Source organism: Heterodontus francisci, chromosome 35 (genome assembly GCF_036365525.1).
Source record: "Heterodontus francisci isolate sHetFra1 chromosome 35, sHetFra1.hap1, whole genome shotgun sequence".
Classification (NCBI taxonomy): domain Eukaryota; kingdom Metazoa; phylum Chordata; class Chondrichthyes; order Heterodontiformes; family Heterodontidae; genus Heterodontus; species Heterodontus francisci.
The window spans coordinates 34,062,050-34,084,821 of NC_090405.1; the positions used below are offsets into that span (position 1 = coordinate 34,062,050).

The 22,772-nt window shown below is 45.2% G+C and overlaps 1 protein-coding gene and 1 long non-coding RNA gene across 3 annotated transcripts in view; one reads left to right on the plus strand and one right to left on the minus strand.

Annotated features, from left to right (window-relative positions):
- LOC137350595 (uncharacterized) overlaps positions 1 to 15,913 on the plus strand; it is a 44,077-nt gene extending 28,164 nt beyond the window's left edge. The window contains exons 4-5 of the mRNA XM_068015297.1: positions 2,306 to 2,476; positions 14,987 to 15,913. Of these exons, the coding sequence (XP_067871398.1) occupies positions 2,306 to 2,476; positions 14,987 to 15,540 (725 nt within the window). The 3' untranslated portion in view covers positions 15,541 to 15,913. The remainder of the gene's footprint in view (positions 1 to 2,305; positions 2,477 to 14,986) is intronic.
- Positions 600 to 22,565, minus strand: LOC137350596 (uncharacterized). Of its 2 annotated transcripts, XR_010969462.1 has the most exons (5): positions 22,464 to 22,565; positions 15,341 to 15,447; positions 14,635 to 14,765; positions 12,368 to 12,480; positions 600 to 3,308 (listed from the first exon to the last, which is right to left on the minus strand). It is a non-coding gene; the product is annotated as an uncharacterized lncRNA (long non-coding RNA). The 2 variants fall into 2 exon arrangements; XR_010969461.1 differs by lacking the exon at positions 600 to 3,308 and having other exon boundaries at positions 5,677 to 12,480.
- Positions 22,566 to 22,772: the final 207 nt, after the last annotated feature.

A 22,772-nucleotide genomic window follows, 5' to 3' on the forward strand; every position in this document is an offset into this window, starting at 1 on the left:
CAGTGGTCCTCAGGACAACTGTACTATGGTACTGCACCCTAGCTGAGGTCTAACAGATGAGATATCAAGCTTGAGATATTCTTGATTGTATAAACTCACTGAGCCATCAAGTCAGCTTGTTGTCTTCCCTTTTGACCCCATCTTTTTCTTCCTGCTGTCCATTTTCGAGTTGAAAGTAACTTCCAAAGAGTTTTCGATTCTTCAGCGATGATATCTCTCAACACGGCAAGCTTTGTGCTTAATATATTATAACACAGTTATTAACATCTGTACTTGTAACATATCATTTAGGTTAAGAATACCTTACGAAATTGGCTGCATGTTAGCTGAAGAATTGGAAACAATCATGTAGAAAGACTAATATGGAAAATACCTTAAAGATCCTGTATCTGTTGCCAGTAAAATATCTTCATTGCTTGATAGTGAAATCAGAAATGCAGTACAGTAGAAGCTTCTTATAGATGATGAAAATACTGAGTAAAGACTCTGAACAATCTACTCATTTCTAGTGGGTGGTTCATACAGCATTTTAAAAAAAATCATGCAATGATATTTTCTAACAAATTGCATTTTCAGGGCTTTCACCATATAGCATACAAGACATTTATTGAAAGCAAGACATCAACAGGGTGTAACCCCAAATATCAGTCAAAAGGATCCCTACATCACTGATACCCATGTTTAATAACAAAGTGCATTACTTAAAACAGACAAACATACATACATAAACAAAGCTTAAAAATTGAAAAGTCACTTGGTAGTACAGAACTCGAGTATTACTGAAAGAAGAGACATGCTGTCGAAGCTTTTCTTCTTGCACTCATCAGGACAGATGCAAGAATGCCAAATTTCAAAGGGGAGCAACAATTTATACTGTATGAGAAAAGGGTGCTGATTGGTTAGCAAGTCGACTTTGATTGGTCAAGGTGTTGCATGGAGAATGTACCAGGGAACTGTAGTTCTCCACGCTTTGTTTAATTCAAAAAGAAGTGCAATGCCTGGACATGTTCCTTTCACTGCAGAGGAACAGGTCCCTGCGTATGAATATATGTGGCTTCTAGCAAGCGTCAGTGAGCCACATTGCAAGCCCTTATATTGGGTGTTAGTGTAATCATTAGCACGCTCAGGATTGTTCAGTAAGTGCTGTCCAATTGCAGAATCTCATCTAATGCTAGACAATATGTTCAGAGTTTTGATGTATGGGCTGGTTAAGTACGGTTAGTACTCTGCCTATTGTGAACAGCTGACAGCATGTCTCTTTTTCAGCAAAACTCAAAAGTATTTACATGTATTTTACCTCTATAAATGCAATCACCCAAATTGTCACAACCCATGCAGAAGAGGGCAGAAAAAAAAGTCCTTTACCCATCCCTAATTCTGTGATCTCTCAGAAACCATCTAACCAGACGCCTAACTTTTAAAACACATTCCAAGGCCACCCTGAAGGGTTTGCCCTTTCCTTTTCTAGAAACCTTTACATGCCTTAAAAATGGTCACCATATTTCCTTTGTATCCAGCTGTTCCAGGAAGAACTGCTGTCATTTTGCGTCATACATAAAATGAAGCGCTATTTTCCAATTCCAATGCAATTATATTATCCCCCACAAATTACATAATCATGCCCTCTGTTAACGTATATAGAAAGAAAAGAATGCCTTTAGAAAACATACTGTAGCAAATTTGGGAAACAATCTAGTGCCAATAAAATAATTCCTCTAAAGACCTGTTGCCACTGTCAGAATGCTCTATCTGCATAAAAGCTTTCTTCCGGAATCTCTGGCTACTCAGTGTATTGGTCATGCTGCATATTTCATAGCTAAGGCAGGAATCGATTCCTACAAGGAAAGCCAATTGTAGACGGCACTATATTTTTGGAAGTTTTAAAAAATATTTATCAGGATGTGGGCAACACTAGCAAGGTTGCATTTATTGTCTGTCATCCTCCGCCGCCCCCCGCCCCCCAGCTGCCCTCAGGTGGACCTTCTTGAACTGCGAGTTCAAGTTCTGTGAGTTGATAGTACTCCTACAACAGTGTTAGATAGGGAATGCAAGCATATTGACTCAGCGACATTGAAAGAACGGGGATACGTCAGAGTTAGGATGGAAGGTGACAGTAGTCCTACGATGTTGTTATTGTCTATCTCAGTGCTAAGGGTCATAGGGCAGGGAGGAGCTGTTGACAGAACATTGGTGAGTTGCTGTGGTGCAAGGATCCACACGGATTTTTCTCAGTTGACAGAATGTTTATGATTTCCTTGTAGAAAACACTTTAATCCCTCACTGTAATTATTTTATATATTTTCAGGAAATTTACTGATTCGGTATCCTACTGTGCTCCCAATGTATATGAAGGAAATTAAGTTGGTTGTAGCAGAAGGATTTGACAGTAAATATGAGACGGAATGGAATACATTCTGCAATTATTATGACAAGCTTGTCAATGACATTGGTCACTTGGATCGTTTCATTTGCACAGGTACGTGACTCACAATATTCTAGGGTTTGGGGTGTGAGACATGGTGATGGCAGTGGTGTAAAACACTGAAATGGTAAGTATCGTGGTTGTCAAGGACAACTGAATGAAGGCTTGATTTTGAGAAGCTTTTGAGTTGAAGATTTACGCAGTTGACTTTCAAGTGGCTGCTTATGTCGAGCGGGAGATGAGTGAAGCTGCCTGATGGATGTAGATGGACGAAGGCTTGGACCATTTTCCTAGCTGGACTTTATTTGAATTCAGTGAGCTGCCAATGCTTTAAGAATAGATTGCCAATCAGAAGGGCTGGGAATTCCAGCAACTGCACCGCAGATCCCAGCTAGTCCAGGTCAGCTATGGGTTGAGGAGGGGAGGTGATCAGGTGGGAGGACCGCTCCTACATTACAACAGCAACTCCACTTCTAATGCTTTGGGAAGTTCTGACATTGTGAAAGGCGCTATATAAATATAAGTCATTTTCTTTTTTTCTGCTTGTTCCACCAAAATGGCAAAGACCTGGATGTTGGTGGGAACAGCATGTGATACCTGCTGTGCTGTTAGTATCATCACAGTGGCATCCTGTTCTCACCCATTAAAGGGAGATGAAAATCAGCTCCATTGAACTAAAGGCAATTTTGCTAATGGGGTTGATAATTAAGCAATGTAAAAGATGAGAATGAAAAAGCAAAAGCTCTGGCTGGAATTCCATTTGGTCTGATCTGCTATTCACTTTATTGACAAATCACCTGGGGAGAAGTATTTCTTGTAATCTTGGAAATGTGCTGATGACAGCAAGTTGCATAGCTAGATCATGAACAGAGCAGATCTGGAGGGACTTAAGGAAAAAATAACAGATTTCACTGGAGATAAACACAAGAAAACAAGAAGCATGAAACAAAGATAGAAAGGGTTTGGACGAATTATTAAAACATTATTGAAAGTATTCAATGTTATCAACAAGGTTAATTAATCAGATCCTGCGATCAACTTCAAGAACATTTGGCTATCAGTCTTGATTAGATCACTGGCAAAGCTTCAGATTGTCTGAAGTTTTGGGCACATTAATGCATTGGTTAACAGTAACCAGAATACCCAGGACCTAGGATTCTAAATTATGACAAATTCCATAGTTATTGTCACTGGAGAAAATATGGTTTACGCTCTAAAATATTGAAATTAATGTTGTAGATTTCAGGAATGTGAGCAAAGAACTTGAAAACACAAGAACAAAATTAACAAGTCTTAAGACTTAAGATTAAAATGCCACCACTATCTCCCCAAGTAAATTCAGTACTGAAAACACGGGAATTGAATTTTGAGAGGCCATTTGAAATGGGAACGGAGGCGGCGGGGTGGCATAAAATAGGGATGAAAAACATCGAACTTCATGACGTCCCTTCCAAATTTTACTGTCGGCCGATATGGAGTGCAGACTTTGCACATTTATGAGCCAGGAAGCCAATTAAAGTGCTTAACATCCCAATACACTTCAATTTTATATTTTTCTGATGGCGTGCAGGAACCATGCAGTTTCAGGGCCTCGCCTGTTGAAAGAAAACGACAAGCAGGTGGGGGCTCAGTTTGGCTTCAGTGGGAAGCCATCGTGTGAGGCAGTGCCACTTGGCAGGAAGGGTAGAGTGGGGGCCAAGATGCCAGCACTGCAGGGGAGCCAATTCCAGGGTGCCATGGGGGCAGTGCCATCTCATTGCAAGTCACAAGTAAGGGGAGGGGGGATAGAGTCTGTTTGGCCTGAAGGCCTTGCGCTCAGGGAGAGGCAACCTCTCATGGACCTCATTCACCCTGACTTTGAGGTGCCCATGGAGGAGGAGGAGCATCGGGAGCGGGGTGGGGGGTGGTGATGGGGAGTATAAAGCAGCAGTGGCAGTACTACCATCTAGGGACACACAGGAGGGCCAGCTGATGAACAGGATCCTAGAGAAGGATGCAGAGGGGCAGACCAGCTGGCCCCAGTGTGCAGAAGAAGCTACCCTCCAGAGAGGGTCTACCAGCCGAGGCTCAACTACCTGCAGATGTTCGAGTGACGGCGTCGCTCCAGAGAGGCCATCAGTGTGCCAAGATGCAGGATGAGCTGAGGCCCATGGGACTTGGTGGGTACCCAATGCCAGCGGTTCAGAAGGTCACCATTGCACTAAACTTCTACGCCTTCAGAGATGGATCCTTAGAGACAAGGGCTACCCACTGAGGACATGGCTACTGATGTCTGTGAGGAACCCATGCATGGATGCAGAGGAGAGGTACAATGCTAGCTATGGGTCAACCTGAATGACTATTGAAGGGGCCATTGGTCTGCTCAAGATGAGATTCAGGTGCCTAGATCAATCCGGTGGAGCCCTTCAGTATGCCTTGGTGGTCTATTGTGCACCGCACAACCCAGCGCTAGAGGGGGGAGGCATTGACCAGTAAGGATACTGTGGAGTGAGATGCCTCCTCTGATGATGGGGGAGGATGATGCCCAGGCAGTGCCAGAAAACGGGCCCCAGGAACAGCAGGAAAGGCACCGTGAGATACGTGAAAGGAAGGTATGAGATGCCTTTATACATTCACATTTCATTTGAGACTTAACACCTTGTGGAACCGCAATAATAAAGCCTTACCTTTAAGCAGCCCTATTGTTGCCTCCTTCTGTCCTACAGCACCCAGCAGCCAAGGCTGAAGCATTGAACACATGGGACTTGGTCCCTTGCTTCCAGCTCTTTGGAAGGAAGGGTTCAAATTAATTCCCAAAGGGCATCAAAGACAGAAGGAGACGTGGTGAACATCATTATTTTATTCTGCGTCACAACCAATGCACGACTACCCATTTTGATTGCATCTTCACCTGTGATCCTCTAAGTGCATCTAAGTGCTCTTTTAAAATCTTTTTTGAATGCTCCTACATGATGCGTTGCCTGCACTGTCAGCTGAGGTGGAGGCAGGCTGTGACCTTAATGCCCCGTGGCTTGGGATGACCTTGGAAGACATCCTCTGACTGACTGAGACCTGGGGAGGGACCCAGCACACTGAGGGCCTCCTGCAAAGGTGCAGGGACAACTTCAATCAGCAGGGATGATGGAGGCACTGACGTCACTGGCAGACAGGCTTTGCAGCGACCAGAAGCACCCTAAGTGGAACTCCCAAATGCAGAAGGCAGCTGCTACCCGCGCCCCACCCCCCCACTCAAATAAGGCACACCAATACCTTCTTGCTGACCTGAGAGGGACGTGAACCTGGTGGAGACTCCATGTGCTTCACGGCTGCAGGGCATCCTGAATGGGGAGGGTGATAAGGCAGAGGTCATGGTACATGTTGGTACCAATGACATAGGTAGAAAGAGGAATGAGGTCTTGCATCAAGAATTCAGGGAGTTAGGCAGTAGACTAAAAAGCAGGACCTCTCGGGTTGTAATCTCTGGATTACTCCCAGTGCCACGTGCTAGCGAGTATAGAAATAGGAGAATAGCACAGATGAACGTGCGGCTTAAGAGTTGGTGCAGGAGGGAGGGTTTTAGATTCCTGGACCATTGGGACCGTTTCTGGGGAAGGTGGGACCTATACAAGCGGGACGGTCTACATCTGAACCAGAGAGGGACTAACATCCTTGCTGGCGGGTTTGCTAGTGCTGTTGGGAAGAGTTTAAACTAATTTGGCAGGGGGAGAGGATGCAGACTCCTAGCAGAATAGGGACACAGCTAAACACAGGAAATCGAACAAGTCCGAGGGAATACAACGGAAGTAAGTTTCAAGGGAGTAAGACCAGGATGGAAGGCCTCTACTTTAATGCCAGGAGTATTGCAGGTAAAACGGATGAGTTAAGGGCAAGGATTGACACGTGGAATTGTGACATAGTAGCCTACTAGGTGTTTATTATAGACCCCCAGATAGTCAGCGGGAAATTGAGGAGCAAATATGTGCGCAATTTGCAGAGGTGCGTAAAAATAATAGGGTAATTATATTAGGTGATTTCAACTTTCCCAACATTAATTGGGATAGTTAAGGGCTTAGATGGAGTGGAGTTCTTAAAATGTATACAGGAGAACGTTTGAGCTCAATATATAGAGGATCCAACAAGGGAGGGTGCAGTGCTGGACCTAATTCTGGGGAATGAAGCCGGACAGGTGGTTGATGTGTTGGTGGGGGTGCATTTTGGTGATAGCGACCATAACATGGTACAATTTAAGCCTGTTATGGAGAAAGAAATAGACAAGTTGCAAAAAAAGGTTTTGGATTGGGGGAGAGTGAATTTTAGTAAAATAAGGCAGGATCTGGCCAAGGTAGACTGGAAAGAGGTACTTGGCGGGAAATCTACAGAAGAGCAGTGGGGTGCATTCAAAAAGGAAATGGGGAGGGTACAGGCCCAACATGTTCCCTCTAGGGTAATAGGTAGGAGCAACAAGCCCAGAGAACCATGGATGACCAGAAACATTCAGGGTACGATGAGAAGGAAAAGAGAGGCTTTTAGCAAATACAAGGAGAGCAAATCAATGGAAGCATTAGTGGAGTACAGAAAGTTTAGGATGGAGTTTAAGAAAGCAATTAGGAGAGCAAAGAGGGGATATGAGAAAGCTCTAGCTGGTAAAAGTAGGGAAAATCCCAAGATATTCTATAAGTATATCAATGGGAAGAGGATAACCAGGGAAAGAGTAGGACCCATTAGGGACAAAGGGGGAAATTTGTGGGTGGAGCCAGAGGACATTGGTAGGGTGTTGAACAAATACTTCACATCTGTCTTCACCCAAGAGAATGAGGATGTAGATATGGAACTTAGAGAGACAGACTGTGAGGTTCTTGAGCCAATTGTCATAGGGAGCGACAAGGTATTGGAGGTTTTGGAAGGCTTAAAAGTGGACAAATCTCCAGGTCTGGATGATTTGTGTCCCAGGATGCTGTGGGGGGCGAGGGTAGAGATTGCAGGGGCTCTGACCCTAATTTTTAATTCCTCTCTGGCCATGGGGGGGGGGGGGGGGGGCGGTGGGGGGTAGTGCCAGAGGACTGGAGAACAGCTAATGTGGTCTTAAGAAAGGTTGTAGAGATAAGCTTGGGAACTACAGACCAGTGATTCTCACATCAGTGGTAGGGAAACTATTGGAGAAAATTCTGAAGGAGAGAATCTATCTCCACTTGGAGAGGCAAAATTTGATTAGGAATAGTCAGCATGGTTTTGTCAGAGGGAGGTCATGCCTAACAAATTTGATTGAATTTTTTGAGCATGTGACCAGATGTGTAGATGAGGGTAGTGCAGTTGATGTAGTTTACATGGATTTCAGCAAAGCCTTTGACAAGGTCCCACATGGGAGACTTATCAAGACAGCAAATGCACATGGGATACAAGGTAACTTGATAAGGTGGATTCAAAATTGGCTTAGCTGTAGGAGACAGAGAGTGATGACAGACAGCTGTTTTAGTGACTGGAAGCCAGTGTCCAGTGGCATACAGCTAGTCAAGAGGAAGAAGGAAGCTTACTTAAGGTTGAGGAAGCAAGGATCAGACAGGGCTCTAGAGGGTTACAAGGTAGCCAGGAAGGAACTGAAGAATGGACTTAGGAGAGCTAGAAGGGGACATGAAAAAGTCTTGGCGGGTAGGATTAAGGAAAATCCCAAGGCGTTCTACACTTATGTGAGGAACAAGAGGATGGCCAGAGTGAGGGTAGGGCCGATCAGGGATAGTGAAGGGAACTTGTGCCTGGAGTCGGAGGAGGTAGGGGAGGTCCTAAATGAATACTTTGCTTTAGTATGCACTAGTGAGAGCGACCTGGTCGTTTGTGAGGACAGTGTCAAACAGGCTGATATGCTCGAACAGGTTGATGTTAAGAGGGAGGATGTGCTTGAAATTTTGAAAGACATGAGGACAGATAAGTCCCCGGGGCCAGATGGGATATACCCAAGGATATTACAGGAAACGAGGGAAGAGATTGCTGCGCCTTTGGCGATGATCTTTGCCTCCTCACTGTCCACTGGAGTAGTACCAGATGATTGGAGGGTGGCAAATGTTATTCCCTTGTTCAAGAAAGGGAATAGGGATAACCCTGGGAATTATAGACCAGTCAGTCTTATGTCGGTGGTGGGCAAATTATTGGAGAGGATTCTGAGAGACAGGATTTATGATTATTGGAAAAGCATAGTTTGATTAGAGACAGTCAGTATGGCTTTGTGAGGGGCAGGTCATGCCTCACAAGCCTTATTGAATTCTTTGAAGATGTGACAAAACACGTTGATGAAGGAAGAGCAGTGGATGTGGTGTATATGGATTTTAGCAAGGCATTTGATAAGGTTCCCCGTGGTAGGCTCATTCAGAAAGTAAGGAGGCATGGGATACAGGGAAAGTTGGCTGTCTGGATACAGAATTGGCTGGCCCATAGAAGACAGAGGGTGGTAGTAGATGGAAAGTATTCAGCCTGGAGCTCGGTGACCAGGGGTGATCCGCAGGGATCTGTTCTGGGACCTCTGCTCTTTGTGATTTTTATAAATGACTTGGATGAGGAGGTGGAAGGCTGGGTTAGCAAGTTTGCCAATGACATGAAGGTTGCTGGAGTTGTGGATAGTGTGGAAGGCTGTTGTAGGTTGCAACGGGACATTGACAGGATGCAGAGCTGGGCTGAGAAGTGGCAGATGGAGTTCAACCTGGAAAAGTGTGAGGTGATTCATTTTGGAAGGTCGAATTTGAATGTGGAATACAGGCTTAAAGACAGGATTCTTGGTAGTGTGGAGGAACAGAGGGATCTTGGGGTCCATGTCCATAGATTGCTCAAAGTTGCCACCCAAGTTGAGAGGGTTGTTAAGAAAGCGTATGGTGTGTTGGCTTTCATTAACAGGGGGATTCAGTTTAATAGCCGCGAGGTTATGCTGCAGCTCTATAGGGCCCTGGTTCGACCACACTTGGAATATTGTGTTCAGTTCTGGTCACCTCATTATAGGAAGGATGTGGAAGCTTTAGAGAGGGTGCAGAGGAGATTTACCAGGATTCTGGCTGGACTGGAGGGCATGTCTTACAAAGAAAGATTGAGGGCGCTAGCGCTTTTCTCATTGGAGCGAAGAAGGATGAGAGGTGACTTGATAGAGGGGTACAAGATGATGAGAGGCATAGATAGAGTGGATAGCCAGAGACTTTTTCCCAGGGCGGAAAGGGCTATCACCAGGGGGCATAATTTTAAGGTGATTGGAGGAAGCTTTCGGGGAGATGTCAGAGGTAGGTTCTTTACACAGCGCGTGGTGGGTGCGTGGAATGCACTGCCAGTGGTGGTAGTAGAAGCAGATACATTAGGGACATTTAAGCGACTCTTGGATAGGTACATGGATGATAGTAGTATGAAGGGTATGTAGGTAGTTTGATCCTAGAGTAGGTTAAAGGTTCGGCACAACATCGTGGACCGAAGGGCCTGTACTGTACTATTCTATGTTCTATACCACAGGGATCTGTGCTGGGTCCCCTATTGTTTGTCATTTATATAAACGAGATAGATGACTATGTGAGGGGTAGGATCAGTAAGTTCGCGGATGACACAAAGATTGGCCGAGTGGTTAACAGTGAGGTGGAGTGTCTTAGGTTACAGGAAGATATAGACGGGATGGTCAAATGGGCAGAAAAGTGGCAGATGGAATTTAACGCTGAAAAGTGTGAGGTGATACACTTTGGAAGGAGTAATGTGACACGGAAGTATTCAATGAATGGCCTGACACTGGGAAGTTCCGAGGAACAAAGGGACCGTGGCGTGTTTGTCCATAGATCTCTGAAGGCAGAAGGTCAGGTTAATAGGGTGGTGAAAAAGGCATATGGGACACTTGCCTTTGTCATTCGAGACATAGATTACAAAAGCAGGGAGGTCATGTTGGAGTTGTACAGAACTTTGGTAAGGCCACAGCTGGAGTACTGTGTGCAATTCTGGTCGCCACGTTATAGGAAGGATGTGATTGCATTGGAGGGGGTGCAGAGGCGATTCACCAGGATGTTGCCTGGGATGGAACATTTAAGCTATGAAGAGAGGTTGGATAGGCTTGGGTAGTTTTCGCTGGAGCAGAGAAGACTGAGGGGTGACCTGATCGAGGTGTACAAGATTATGAGGGGGATGGACAGGGTGGATAGGGAGCAGCTGTTCCCCTGAGTTGAAGGGTCAGTTTCGAGGGGTCACAAGTTTAAGGTGAGGTTTAAGGGGGATTTGAGGAAGAACTTTTTTACCCAGAGGGTGGTGACGGTCTGGAATGCCCTGCCTGGGAGGGTGGTAGAGGCGGGTTGCCTCACATCCTTTAAAAAGTACCTGGATGAGCACTTGGCACATCATAACATTCAAGGCTATGGGCCAAGTGCTGGCAAATGGAATTAGGTAGACAGGTCAGGTGTCTTTAATGCATCGGTGCAGACTCGATGGGCCGAAGGGCCTCTTCTGCACTGTATTATTCTGTGATTCTGTGATCACCACTCCATGGAGTTCATGGACAAAGCGATGGTGTGCAGGTCTGTGTGCATCTCTGTCAGCCACTGATTGGTCTGCTGGATGTGAATCTCCATGAGAGTTGCCAATCTCTCAATGTAGGAAGCCAAATGCACAACAGTGCAGCACCCAAGGCCTAGATGGAATCCTCCATCATCTGCGCTTGTATACGCATAGGCTCTGGTATTTCTGCCAGACGTTGCCTAATCTCTCGCTGCAGCACCAGAGACACATCATCAGCCTGGGACTCAATATGGTCCTGACCTCCCACTGTCCTCTGATTGCCAGTGGCCTGGGCCATCATAGCCTCCGTCAGCTGCCCTAGCCCGTCTGTGCTGTGCTCACCAGTTTGTGTGCCCAAATCTAAATGCGTGCGACTACCCACCAGCATGAGAGTATATGCTTTGGTGGAGGGTGCAGGGGCATCGATTTTGATGGTGGGCCCTCTGAGGCTCCCTCCTCCTCCTCAGAGTTGGCCAATTGACCCCCACAGTCTTCAGCTCCTCTCTCTTATCTTTCATCTTGACCTGCATGAGAAATCATACACATTGAAGGATTAGGGTCTGACATTCCAACCACCCCAACTGTGCACCTCCATTAATGCAGCATGGCTCTTTGTTACCAGATACACCCTTGTGCTGCAAGAGATGCCCACTCAGGTAATGCATTTTGGAAGGTCTAATGCAGGTGGGAGGTATACAGTAAATGGCAGAACCTTTAGGAGTATTGACAGGCAGAGAGATCTGGGCATACAGGTCCACAGGTCACTGAAAGTGGCAACGCAGGTGGATAAGATAGTCAAGAAGGCATTCGGCATGCTTGCCTTCATCGGTCGGGGCATAGAGTATAAAAATTGGCAAGTCATGTTGCAGCTGTACAGAACCTTAGTTAGACCACACTTCGAATATTGTGTGCAATTCTGGTCGCCACACTACCAGAAGGACGTGGAGGCTTTGGAGAGGGTACAGAGGAGGTTTACCAGGATGTTGCCTGGTCTGGAGGGCATTAGCTATGAGGAGAGGTTGGAAAAACTCGGATTGTTTTCACTGGAACGACAGAGGTGGAGGGGCGACATGATAGAGGTTTACAAAGTTATGAGCAGCATGGACAGAGTGGATAGTCAGAAGCTTTTTCTCAGGGTGGAAGAGTCAGTTACTAGGGGACATAGGTTTAAGGTGCGAGGGGCAAAGTTTAGAGGGGATGTGCGAGGCAAGTTTTTTACACAGAGGGTGGTGAGTGCCTGGAACTTGCTGCCAGGGGAGGTGGTGGAAGCAGATACGATAGTGACATTTAAGAGACATCTTGACAAATATATGAATAGGAAGGGAATAGAGGGATATGGGCCCCGGAAGTGAAGAAGGTGTTAGTTTCGGCAGGCATCAAGATCGGCATAGGCTTGGAGGACCGAATGGCCTGTTCCTGTGCTGTACTGTTCTTTGTTCTCACTCTATTGGATAGGCATCCCTGCCTCACCATCAGGTATGATGGGGCTGCCTTGTTGCCCTGACAGTTCCATGGCCGCCTCCTCCATCGGGGTGAGGACATGGAGATAAGGCATTCCTTCGTCTATTGTGGGCTATCTTCACCTGCAAGCACAATGATGAGCAAAGTTAGTCTTCCAGCGGAGAAAAGCCCCATACCTCTGATAGTCCAGCGAGCCACGATGGGGGCATACATATATCTCCTGCACGTGGCCACTCTCGAGGGATGACGCAGGGGAATGAATCATCAGATGGGCACCTCTCACTGAGATGCATTTATGCCTTAGGCGACTCCCTGATCCCATTGTCACGGCTGGGTGGTCACTCCCTCTCCACCAAATGCAGTCTCTCACTCTGACATAAGGGGTTGGAAGTGTATGGAGCACTCTCCCTAGAAGTCTGGATCAGGTCATTGACCCTTTTCTGGCATTGGATCCAAATCCTGGGAGTGACCCCATGGCTGCTGACTTACTCCACTATATCCGTCCAGACTTGCTTGGTCAGGTAGACTGGTCTCCTCCTCCCACACCTGGGGAAGAGGGCCTTTCACCTTGCAGCTTGGAGGAGTATCTGGAGGGCGGCATTGCTGAACCGTGGGGCGACCCAGGGTCTTCCTTCTGCTGGCAGGCTTCTGCTCTGATCCTCGGCAGTACTGGAACAGCAGGTAGCTGTCAGGCAGGGGCTATGGAACACTAGGCAGTGCTGCGTGCAGGACTGTCATCCATTTAAATATGGTGCTTTGAGCTTCCGTGGCATCACCTGATGCTCCCTCTGTTCCCTCACTGGACAGCCCCTGCGTCTCTCGAATCTTAATTGGCCAGCCGCTGCTTCATCGCGTTCAGCCAGCCTCTCATTGCCAACAGTTGCCTCACCCACATCCGATCCCAATATCAGCACCTGTGGCCTGCAAATAAAATTCAGCCCATAGTTTGATACCAACCCGCTCATTACTAACAGTAGAGTGATTTTGTGGTGGTTGGTTTTATGGCGTATTTGTGTACTGCTCTAGATAGGCAGGACGCTATTATATTATTTAAATGATATTTGTATAATAGATATTAAATTATTATATTTAAAACGGGCTCCCACAGTGCAGTTGGGAGCCTGATTTAAATTTACTAGTGACTGGCTGAGTCTCCCAGAAACTGGGAATCATGGCATCTGAATGGAGGCAGCAGCTGCTGGATCAAGCAGGTAAGTGCTTTTTTTATAGCACTACTTGTGAGCCAGGAGGAGCAGAAGTGCCCCCCCTGCTCCCTACCCCACCCCATCCCCGAGCCATGCGAGTATCATTTCAACATGCTGCCACTCTTCCTCTTAGCAAATATCAGACAAATTGAAGTGACTCTGAGATGAACAAGCTCCAGATGCTGAGTGGCCTACTCCAGATCACATGTTCCTAAAGCAGTTACTGCTGTCTTGATTAATATAGCTAAAGAATTAAAATTATATCCATATAACAATGGGCTTTGGAAGATTAGTAAGTGCTGACAAATATTATTGAATACAGTGTAGAACATAGTGGATATTGAGTTGTTGTGATCAGAAAAATATTGGCCACGATATTTATTCTGGCTTGTGGAGGATTTCCAGAAAGGAAGCCCAGAAATATGGCTTTTCCTGATGTTCTGCTGAAATTAACAGCAGGATGACATTTTTCTCTGCAGGTTTCCAGCCTGACAGCTCATCTGATTAACACCTGCTCGAAATCCACCCGTTCTGGGGGATTAAAGTTATGTCTAAACATTGCATCAAGGACTTATGGAATCTATACAGAATATATAGAATCCACGATAAATTGGTTATTTTGGAGTTTTAATTGACTTACCTTGGGAAGGAAAGTGAAAAAATTATGCAGTACCTTTCCTGCTAAAATGACAAAGTGATACAAAAAAAATTCATTGATCCTGTGGTCCCTGCACAAAACACTGTGCTAATTTTACTTGGGGAAGCCATAGGGACAGCCAGTGTAGAAATAGAGAAAAAAAAAATCATACTGTTGCTGTGTGGGTGGACTCTGTGAGAGTCAAGCCATCGTGTTATTTAGAACACAAAAGTATATGGAATTTGAAATAATTTTATTCTAGTTACTCTTAGTTTTGTTTGCTGAGAGTGCATCTCCTTTTTAAGGCATTTTGATATTCCTACACATCAGAAGACAAAAGCATAAGTTGGCATCCTGCTCATAGACCTTTGAAAGTATCATCCTAAAAATACCCATGAGCAAATGCAGAAAGAATGTGGTCCAATGATACTCACCCCTGATATTACCAATCTCACTGCGCTGCTGCATTACTGAGGTCATCAATGTGACCTGTGAGGGAACCATCACTCAACCATTTCAGTCAGCAGTGCGGGAGGTCTCTTAGTTGCTGTCTGATAGCACTTAGCTAGTGGAAACAATGAATTCATTTTTGTAATAAGACTGCTGCAGTAAAATGACAAAGCATCAGTTTTATTTTTCCATTACAAGGAAATTTGATAACATGATAGTGTAGCTTAATAAATCCTTTGTTTTTCTCATTGAAATAACTTTGAAATACAAAGTACTGGTTGCATTTTGATTTGATTTACTACAGTTTTAAACGATTGATAACACTCTATTTTGCAGACATTACTTTGCTGGACAAAAATGAGATGGATCAGTACACAGGAGAATATGGTGAAATTGAGCCAATATATATTACTCTGAATACAAATAGGCCAGAAAACATGTATCAGGTACTACATCCTCAGCAGAGCCTACCACCAGCTCCAGACAAAAATCCAGGTCAAAGTCATAGGGAAAATAAGCCACAGAAACCCCCAAAAGCAAACCCAGAAATGGGCTTCTCCCCGCTTGCTGCAGAACCCACACTAAAAATGGGCATCAAACCATTGTCCATTTTCTCCCACAGATCAGGCAATATACAAGTACACAAAGCAAAATGTATCGCCTCTATGAGTGAGGTTCCAGATGACTTACAGCATTTGAGTGTGGACGAGGTCTGTGACTGTTTGAATTTACTCAACATGGGAAAGTACATTGAGACCTTTCACTCACAGCAGGTTGATGGCCACTTGCTTTTTGATCTAGACAGAGACATAATGCAGAACACATTGGGGATGAGCAACTTGCATATCATCAAAATGGTACGCTTCCGTGAAGGATGGAGACCAAAGTAACTGAGGATGTTTCACTCTTGTAGAAATGTAGCAATGAAGTGCACAGTGAAACATTGTGTTTAACATGTTCATAATCAGAAAATTTAAAATGTTCGCATATGATTTTACACCCTGCACACATTTTTGGTGGACAAACAGCAAATATTTGTAAATGTTGTAATATGAGAATCTGTAAAATGATTATGGCAATTGTGAAAATGTTAGCAATATCAATATTGCCAACACTACCAAGCATCCATATCTCAGTTCAATGATTAATTTGAAAATTTTAATAAAGGAAAACCAGTTAGACATTCAATTATTACATGATTTTTCATATCTACAATATGCTAAAAATATAGCTTACAAGGAGAGTAAAGGCAAGAACAGAGTTTTCGGAAGCATTGGTCCAGTCACAATCACTGCAAAGAATGCTATACTTACCACATGCCAAGTCTCAAATTACTCATGTACTGTATCCCAAAATGATATTTGCTAAAAGAAATCTTTCTCATTTGTACTTGAATGAATCAAAACCAACAGCTTCCACCGCCTCCCATTCCATGGAATGACCACCCACTCACTGATAAATAGACCTCAATATTAACGGTGAGGGCAAAAAAGCCTGCAAGGCCAAAGATGTGGAGGCCCTGTCGATCTGACCAGTAGGGCCTCATCTGGATAACTTTGGGCAGACTCCCATGCAACATTTGGTCAGACTAGCTGCCTGGCCGGCACAGGGGACAGAAACTAGCAGAACGCCACAGCGGGTGACCCGTAGTGATCAGTAGGGGAAGGAAAGCCCTGGGCTACTATCAAGGAGAGGGGCAGCCAAAAGATCAGGACTGGTGGCGGATAGAGTCAAAAGATCAAGGCCAAGATCAGGGCTGGAGGGGGATTCAATGCATCAGGATCATGGGGGTGCAAATGGGGAAGATTCAAAGGATCAGGGCTGGAGTGGGAGGGTGGAAGAGTCAAGAGATTGGGGCTGTAATTGGGGATGGGGGAGGGATCAAAAGATTGGGGCTGTGACTGGGTGTGGAGAGGCTGAAGGCTTCCTTGTGTGATTTGGGGAACACTCCTGCTATTTCTGGCCCACAAGGTGACCTAAAAGGAAATAATCTTCAGTACTCAGCTTTGACAGTCAGTGCCTCCTGCCTTGGATCTGCTGCCAAGCAGCTGACAGCGTGGGCCTCCCTGACATACTGTTAAGTTGCGATGTTGATGATGTAATTGGGGCAAATAGGTCCCCGCTTGACTTTTGTGGGAGCCTCGACACTGGCCTGATTTGGATTTGTAAAAACTTAAACGACGGGGAAGCTGGCGGTTTGGAACCAGGAGGTAGAATTTAAATTTTAATCCCTCCCATGCAACATTCCCACTGGACAGGGATAGAGGTGTTTAAAATTGGATCCATTGTTTCTGCAGATTAGTTCTGAATTTACCCTCTCTTCAAGCACAGGCCACGTCTTCTGGTTCTACTGTTCTGGACAGGGTGAAATAGCTTGTTATGGTTGACATTATCTAGTCCCTTTAAAATTCTAAAAACAGCAATCATATCACCCCTCAGACCTCTCTTGTCCAAGCAGAATATGCCCAATTTATGTAATTGATTCGCATAATCAAATCCCTCCATTTCCTTAATTATTTGGTTGCTTTCTTCTATATCCTTTTAATAGAAGCAATATCCTTTTCTGTACTGTGGCAATCAGACTGTACACCAGACCACAGTGTGGTCGCACCAATGATTTATAAAGTGGCAGGGTGACCTCATTATTTTGACTCAATATTGACCTTGTTAACACATTCCAATATCTGATTTGTTTCACTCACTACCACTGAGCATTGCTGGAATAACCTCAATTTATTGTCCCTCACAATCCCACATCCCCTTCATTTGAAGATGAGGAAGAGGGGTCAAGCATAGATCTTTGGGGACTCAATGGTACAGGGCTGGTAGAGAAGCCATTGCTGCAGATGTTCTGGGTATTACTGGATAGGTAAGAGTAAAACCCAAGTGAGGGCAGTCCCACCAAGCTGGACAACGGAGGAGAGGCGGTGGAGGAGAATGGTGTTTGAACATGTCTAAGGTTGCAGAGAGGTCGAGGAGGAAGACGACGGAGAATGCGCCATGATCACACTCAAAAAAAAGTCTGTGACTTTGGTTAGAACCAAATTTGCTCTGATGAAGGGGCATTATCTTAAAATTGGAAGTAGGCTGTTCAGAGGTGTCAGGAAAGGGTAGTGGAAATCCGGAATTCTCTCCCTCTTGAAAAAGTTGTTGAGAACAAATAAATTAAAAGTTTCAAATTTGAGATTGATAGATTTTTGTTAAGTAAAGGCATTACGAGATATGGAAGCAAGGTGGGTCAATGAAGTTAAGATCAGCCACGATGGACTTGAGGGGCTGGATGCCTTGCTCCTGTTCCTATGACTACTTAAGTGCACTGTGGCAGGGCTGGAAACCTGATTAGAGAAATTCAAATAGAGAGTTGCGTAAAGGGACGTGTATTTAAGGCAACAACACATTTAAGCTGTTTGGAGAGGAAATAGAGCAGTAGTGTGTAAGGACAAAGAGTGGGTTTTGCAGAGACGATGTTGGTTGTTTTGAAAGTGGGGGGGAGCAAAGTACCTGAGGAGACATGACCATTTATAATGTCAGCTGGCATGGGGGCCAGGAAGAAAGGTTGGTTGGTCAGGCGTTGAGAGGGAATGAGGTCAAGGGAACAAATGGTCTCATGGACAAGATGAGTACAGAGAGGGCATGAGGGAAAATAGGAAAGAAATTAAAGATGTGGAATCAGGCCAAGGGCAGAGTAGAGGTTGGGGGAAGAATCTAACTTGCTGGACAAAGGAAAGGATGGAAGCAGTGGAGGGAGCTAAACAAATGGTCTCAATCTTAGCAATAAGTCAATGAGCTTCTCACATTGTGGGGCTTAAGGAGAGACCGGTAGTAAAGATAAGAAATTTGAGGTCATCTTTATTCTCCAGGATAATCCTAGAAGGCAGTTTTATTGTAGGGTATGAAGGAGGAGGGGGCTAAGGAGATAGTTAGTATTGGAGAAAAGAAGTCTTGGATTAGCTTTTTTCTCTAGGTTGATGCTGGAGTAGTGGGAAGTTTAGGTGAGGAGAGTGAAGCTCAGTTATGCTTGGTGTGGTCCAGACAGATCTGATAGATAATGGCTAAGCCAATTATGTGCTCTATTCTGTGCTTCTTGAACTTGAAGGAGCGATGATAGGCTGTATGAGGGACCAAAACCTGGATGGGAGACAGTAGATGTTTTGCTGAGGACAAAGGAATCAAAAGTTCAAACAATAATGGAAGGAGTTGTGAAATTCAATCTCCAAAAAGCATGACTGAATTACCAATAAATACTTTTTAAAAAATGGAATTTAACTTATTCAGTTATATCAGTAGCACTGATGATGTCCCCTACATGGTATGAAAGCCCAATCATTTAAAACAGCGAATCCTTACTATAAGCAATGCCATGGGAGATCCACTAGTGTATTATAAAAACACTCACAGATATACATATTTTATTAAAAAATGGTGTCTGCAGTGCCCGGTCTAATTATCCTTTGTTTCATCTGAAGACTACATTCATTCTTGACTTCTAGTGTACAACGCCATAAGAGATCTAGTGATATATTGAGAGTAATTTTAACTTTTGGCAATATCAGATCGTCTTCCAGTTATACACCATTATTGGAAATGAAAATCGAGCAAGGTGTATAACAGGCAGGCGATCCAATATGGGCTGCTTTACACTATCACCAAAAGTTAAAATCATTCCCTAAAACTCTTGCAGATAGACTGTCTGTATTGCATTTACCAGCCTCCACCACCACCCTCTGCCACACACATTGGCCTAATAATAAAAAACTGCAGTTACTGCAAATCTGAAATGAAAACAAGAATTGCTAGAAACACTCAGCAGGTTGATCCACATCCTTTGAGAAAGCTGACAGGTTAACTTGCAGACACAACTCCCCAGATCTCATACTTGGGGCGCCAGCAGTGGCTCTGTCAGTAGCACTTGTGCCTTGGAGTCTGAAGGTTGAAGTCCCACTTCAGAGATTTGAGCACAAATGAACACTCCTGTGGGGTAACAAGTGTGGCACTGTCTGAAGTGCTGTCTTTCAGATGAAATGTTGAACAGAGGTCCTGCTGCTCTCTTAGCTGAATAATATCCTGTGGCACTATTTAAAGATGATGTCCTGGCCAATATTAACCCTTCTGTCTCCCATTCAAAATAGTAACATTTAGATTATACTGCCTCTCCATGTTGTTTCCCTTTAAAGTGTATTACTTCACATTTTTCCCCCATAAACTGCATTTACCATGGGTTTGCCGATTTCATCAGACGATGATTATGAAATTACACCTTTTTCTTCTTTGATCCAAAATTTTGTACCACTGTTCTCTCTTTGATTGTCACCAATCAGAAATTAATTAAATAGCTAACAAGGTCAACGGGTGTTTGTGTTGGAAGAATGTCACCACTGGATTCCACAGGGCTTAGTACTAGGTCCCTTGCTTTTCGTGATATACATCAGCGATTTAGATTTAAATGTACGGAGCATGATTAAGAAATTTGCAGGTGATACAAAAATTGGCTGTGTGGTTATGTGAGGAAGAAAGCTATAGACTGCAGGAAGATATCAATGGACTGGTCAGGTGGGCAGAAAAATGGCAAATGGAATTCAAACCGGAGAAGTGTGAGGTAATGCATTTGGGAGAACAAACAATGCAAGGGAATACACAGTAAATGGTAGGATATTGAGAAGTGTAGATAAACAGAGGGATCTTGGATTGCATGTCCACAGATCTCCAAAGGTAGCAGGACAGATAGATAAGGTGGTTAAGAAGGCATATGGCATATTTTCCTTCATTAGTGAGGCATAGAATACAAAAGTAGGGAGGTTATGCGAAAACACTAGTTAGGCCACAGCTAGAGAACTGCGTACAATTTTGTACCTTTCTTCTTTTGGGCCTCCTTATCTCAAGAGCCAATGGATACGCGCCTGGAGGTGGTCAGTGGTTTGTGAAGCAGCGCCTGGAGTGGCTATAAAGGCCAATTCTAGAGTGACAGGCTCTTGCACAGGTGCTGCAGAGAAATTTGTTTGTCGGGACTGTTGCACAGTTGGCTCCGCCCTTGCGCCTCTGTCTTTTTTCCTGCCAACTACTAAGTCTCTTCGACTCGCCACATTTTAGCCCTGTCTTTATGGCTGCCCAGCAGCTCTGGCGAACGCTGGCAACTGACTCCCACAACTTGTGATCAATGTCATAGGATTTCATGTCGCATTTGCAGACGTCTTTATAGCGGAGACATGGACGGCCGGTGGGTCTGATACCAGTGGCGAGCTCGCTGTACAATGTGTCTTTGGGGATCCTGCCATCTTCCATGTGGCTCACATGGCCAAGCCATCTCAAGCGCCGCTGACTCAGTAGTGTGTACAAGCTGGGGATGTTGGCCGCTTCGAGGACTTCTGTGTTGCAGATACGGTCCTGCCACCTGATGCCAAGTATTTTCCAGAGGCAGCGAAGATGGAATGAATTGAGACGTTGCTCTTGGCTGGCATACACTGTCCAGGCCTCGCTGCCATAGAGCAAGGTACTGAGGACACAGGCCTGATACACTCGGACTTTTGTGTTCCGTGTCAGTACGGAAAAGGCCGTGTCCGTTTCGTACCACATTACAAGAAATATGTGATCATACTAGAGGGTACAGAGATTTATGAGGATTTTAGCTTTGATGAAAGATTGGATAGGCTGGGGTTGTTTTCTTTGGAACAGAGAAGGCAGAGAGAAGATTTAATTGAGGTGTATAGAATTATGAGGGGCCTGGATAGAGTGGATAGGAAGGACCTGTTTCCCTAACAGAGAGAGGTCAATAAGCAGGGGACATAGGTTTAAAGTAATTGGTAGAAGGATTAGAGGGGAGGAGAAATATTTTCACCCAGAGGGTGGTGGGGGTCTGGAACTCACTGCCTGAAAGGGTGGTAGGGGCAGAAACCCTCATCAAATTTTTTAAAAATCTGGATATGCACTTGAGAGGCTGTAAGCATCTCTGTCAGCTATGGCTCAGTTGGTAACACTCTTGCCTCTGGTTCAAGTCCCACTCCAGGGCTTGAGCACGAAAATTAAGACTGATACTCCATTGCAGTGCTGAGGGAATGCTGCACTGTTGGAGGTGCCATCTTTCGAATGAGACATTAAACCAAGACCTCATCTGCCTGCTCTGGTGGATGTAAAAAATCCTATGACATAATTAAAAGAGCAGGGAAATCAACATGACAAAAAAAAATTATCTGGTCATTATCATCATTACTGATGCTTGTGGGTATTTGCTGTGCACAAATTGGCTGCTGTTTGCTACATCACAACACTTCAAAAGTATAGCATTGGGTGTAAAGCACTCAGCCATCCGGTAGTTGTGAAAGCACTATCTCAATGCAAATCTTTTTGTAACCTACAAGGGTTAGGAGCCCAGAGCTGGAAAGTGGGATTAGGCTGGATAGCTTTTTCTGCTAGCACAGGCATGACGGGCCAAATGGCCGCCTTCTGTGCTGTAAATGTGCTGTGTTTCAAAAGAAAAAAGGTCAATTTCAATTTGAACCAGGGGAACCAAAGCTGATCACATTGTTCGTCTCAAGGGTACTGGCAGACGGCGCCTGCTTCCTCTCCAGGGGACACCTGGAAGTGGTCAGGGAAAAGGCTGGCAGTCGGGGCGGACAGTCACCTTGATCCCATGGATGGCCAGCTGTGTCAGGCCTGGGAGCAGAGCCACCCGGAGGTCCTCCGAGCCGTCTGCACCCCTCCATCGCGAGCGGCCACAGAGCAAGAGCTTGGGGCTGTAACGCAGCCAGAAACTAAGCTCCACATAGCGAAAAGGGGGCTGCTACCCCTCATCCTCCGAACAGAGGTGGCCCGGACTCACCCATGGAGCAGGCCTGGGAATTTACACAACCCGGCAGATACCAGGCGGACTCCAGTGCTCAGAACTCGCCACCAAACATCAAACCCGCTGCCGTCCGGACGAGAGCCGGCAGCAGAGAAAGATCCAGAAAAGCCCGCGCGTGCGCGCACGCACATATACAACGATCTTTCCAGAAAAACCGGCCGCATCTCCACGGCAACCAGCACGCTCACGGCCCGAAGGGGGCGTGGCGGAGGGCTAGAGGGGGCGTGGGCTAATGATCAGGGCGGGGCGGAGGTGTGGAGGGGGCGTGGCTGAGATGAGTAGGGG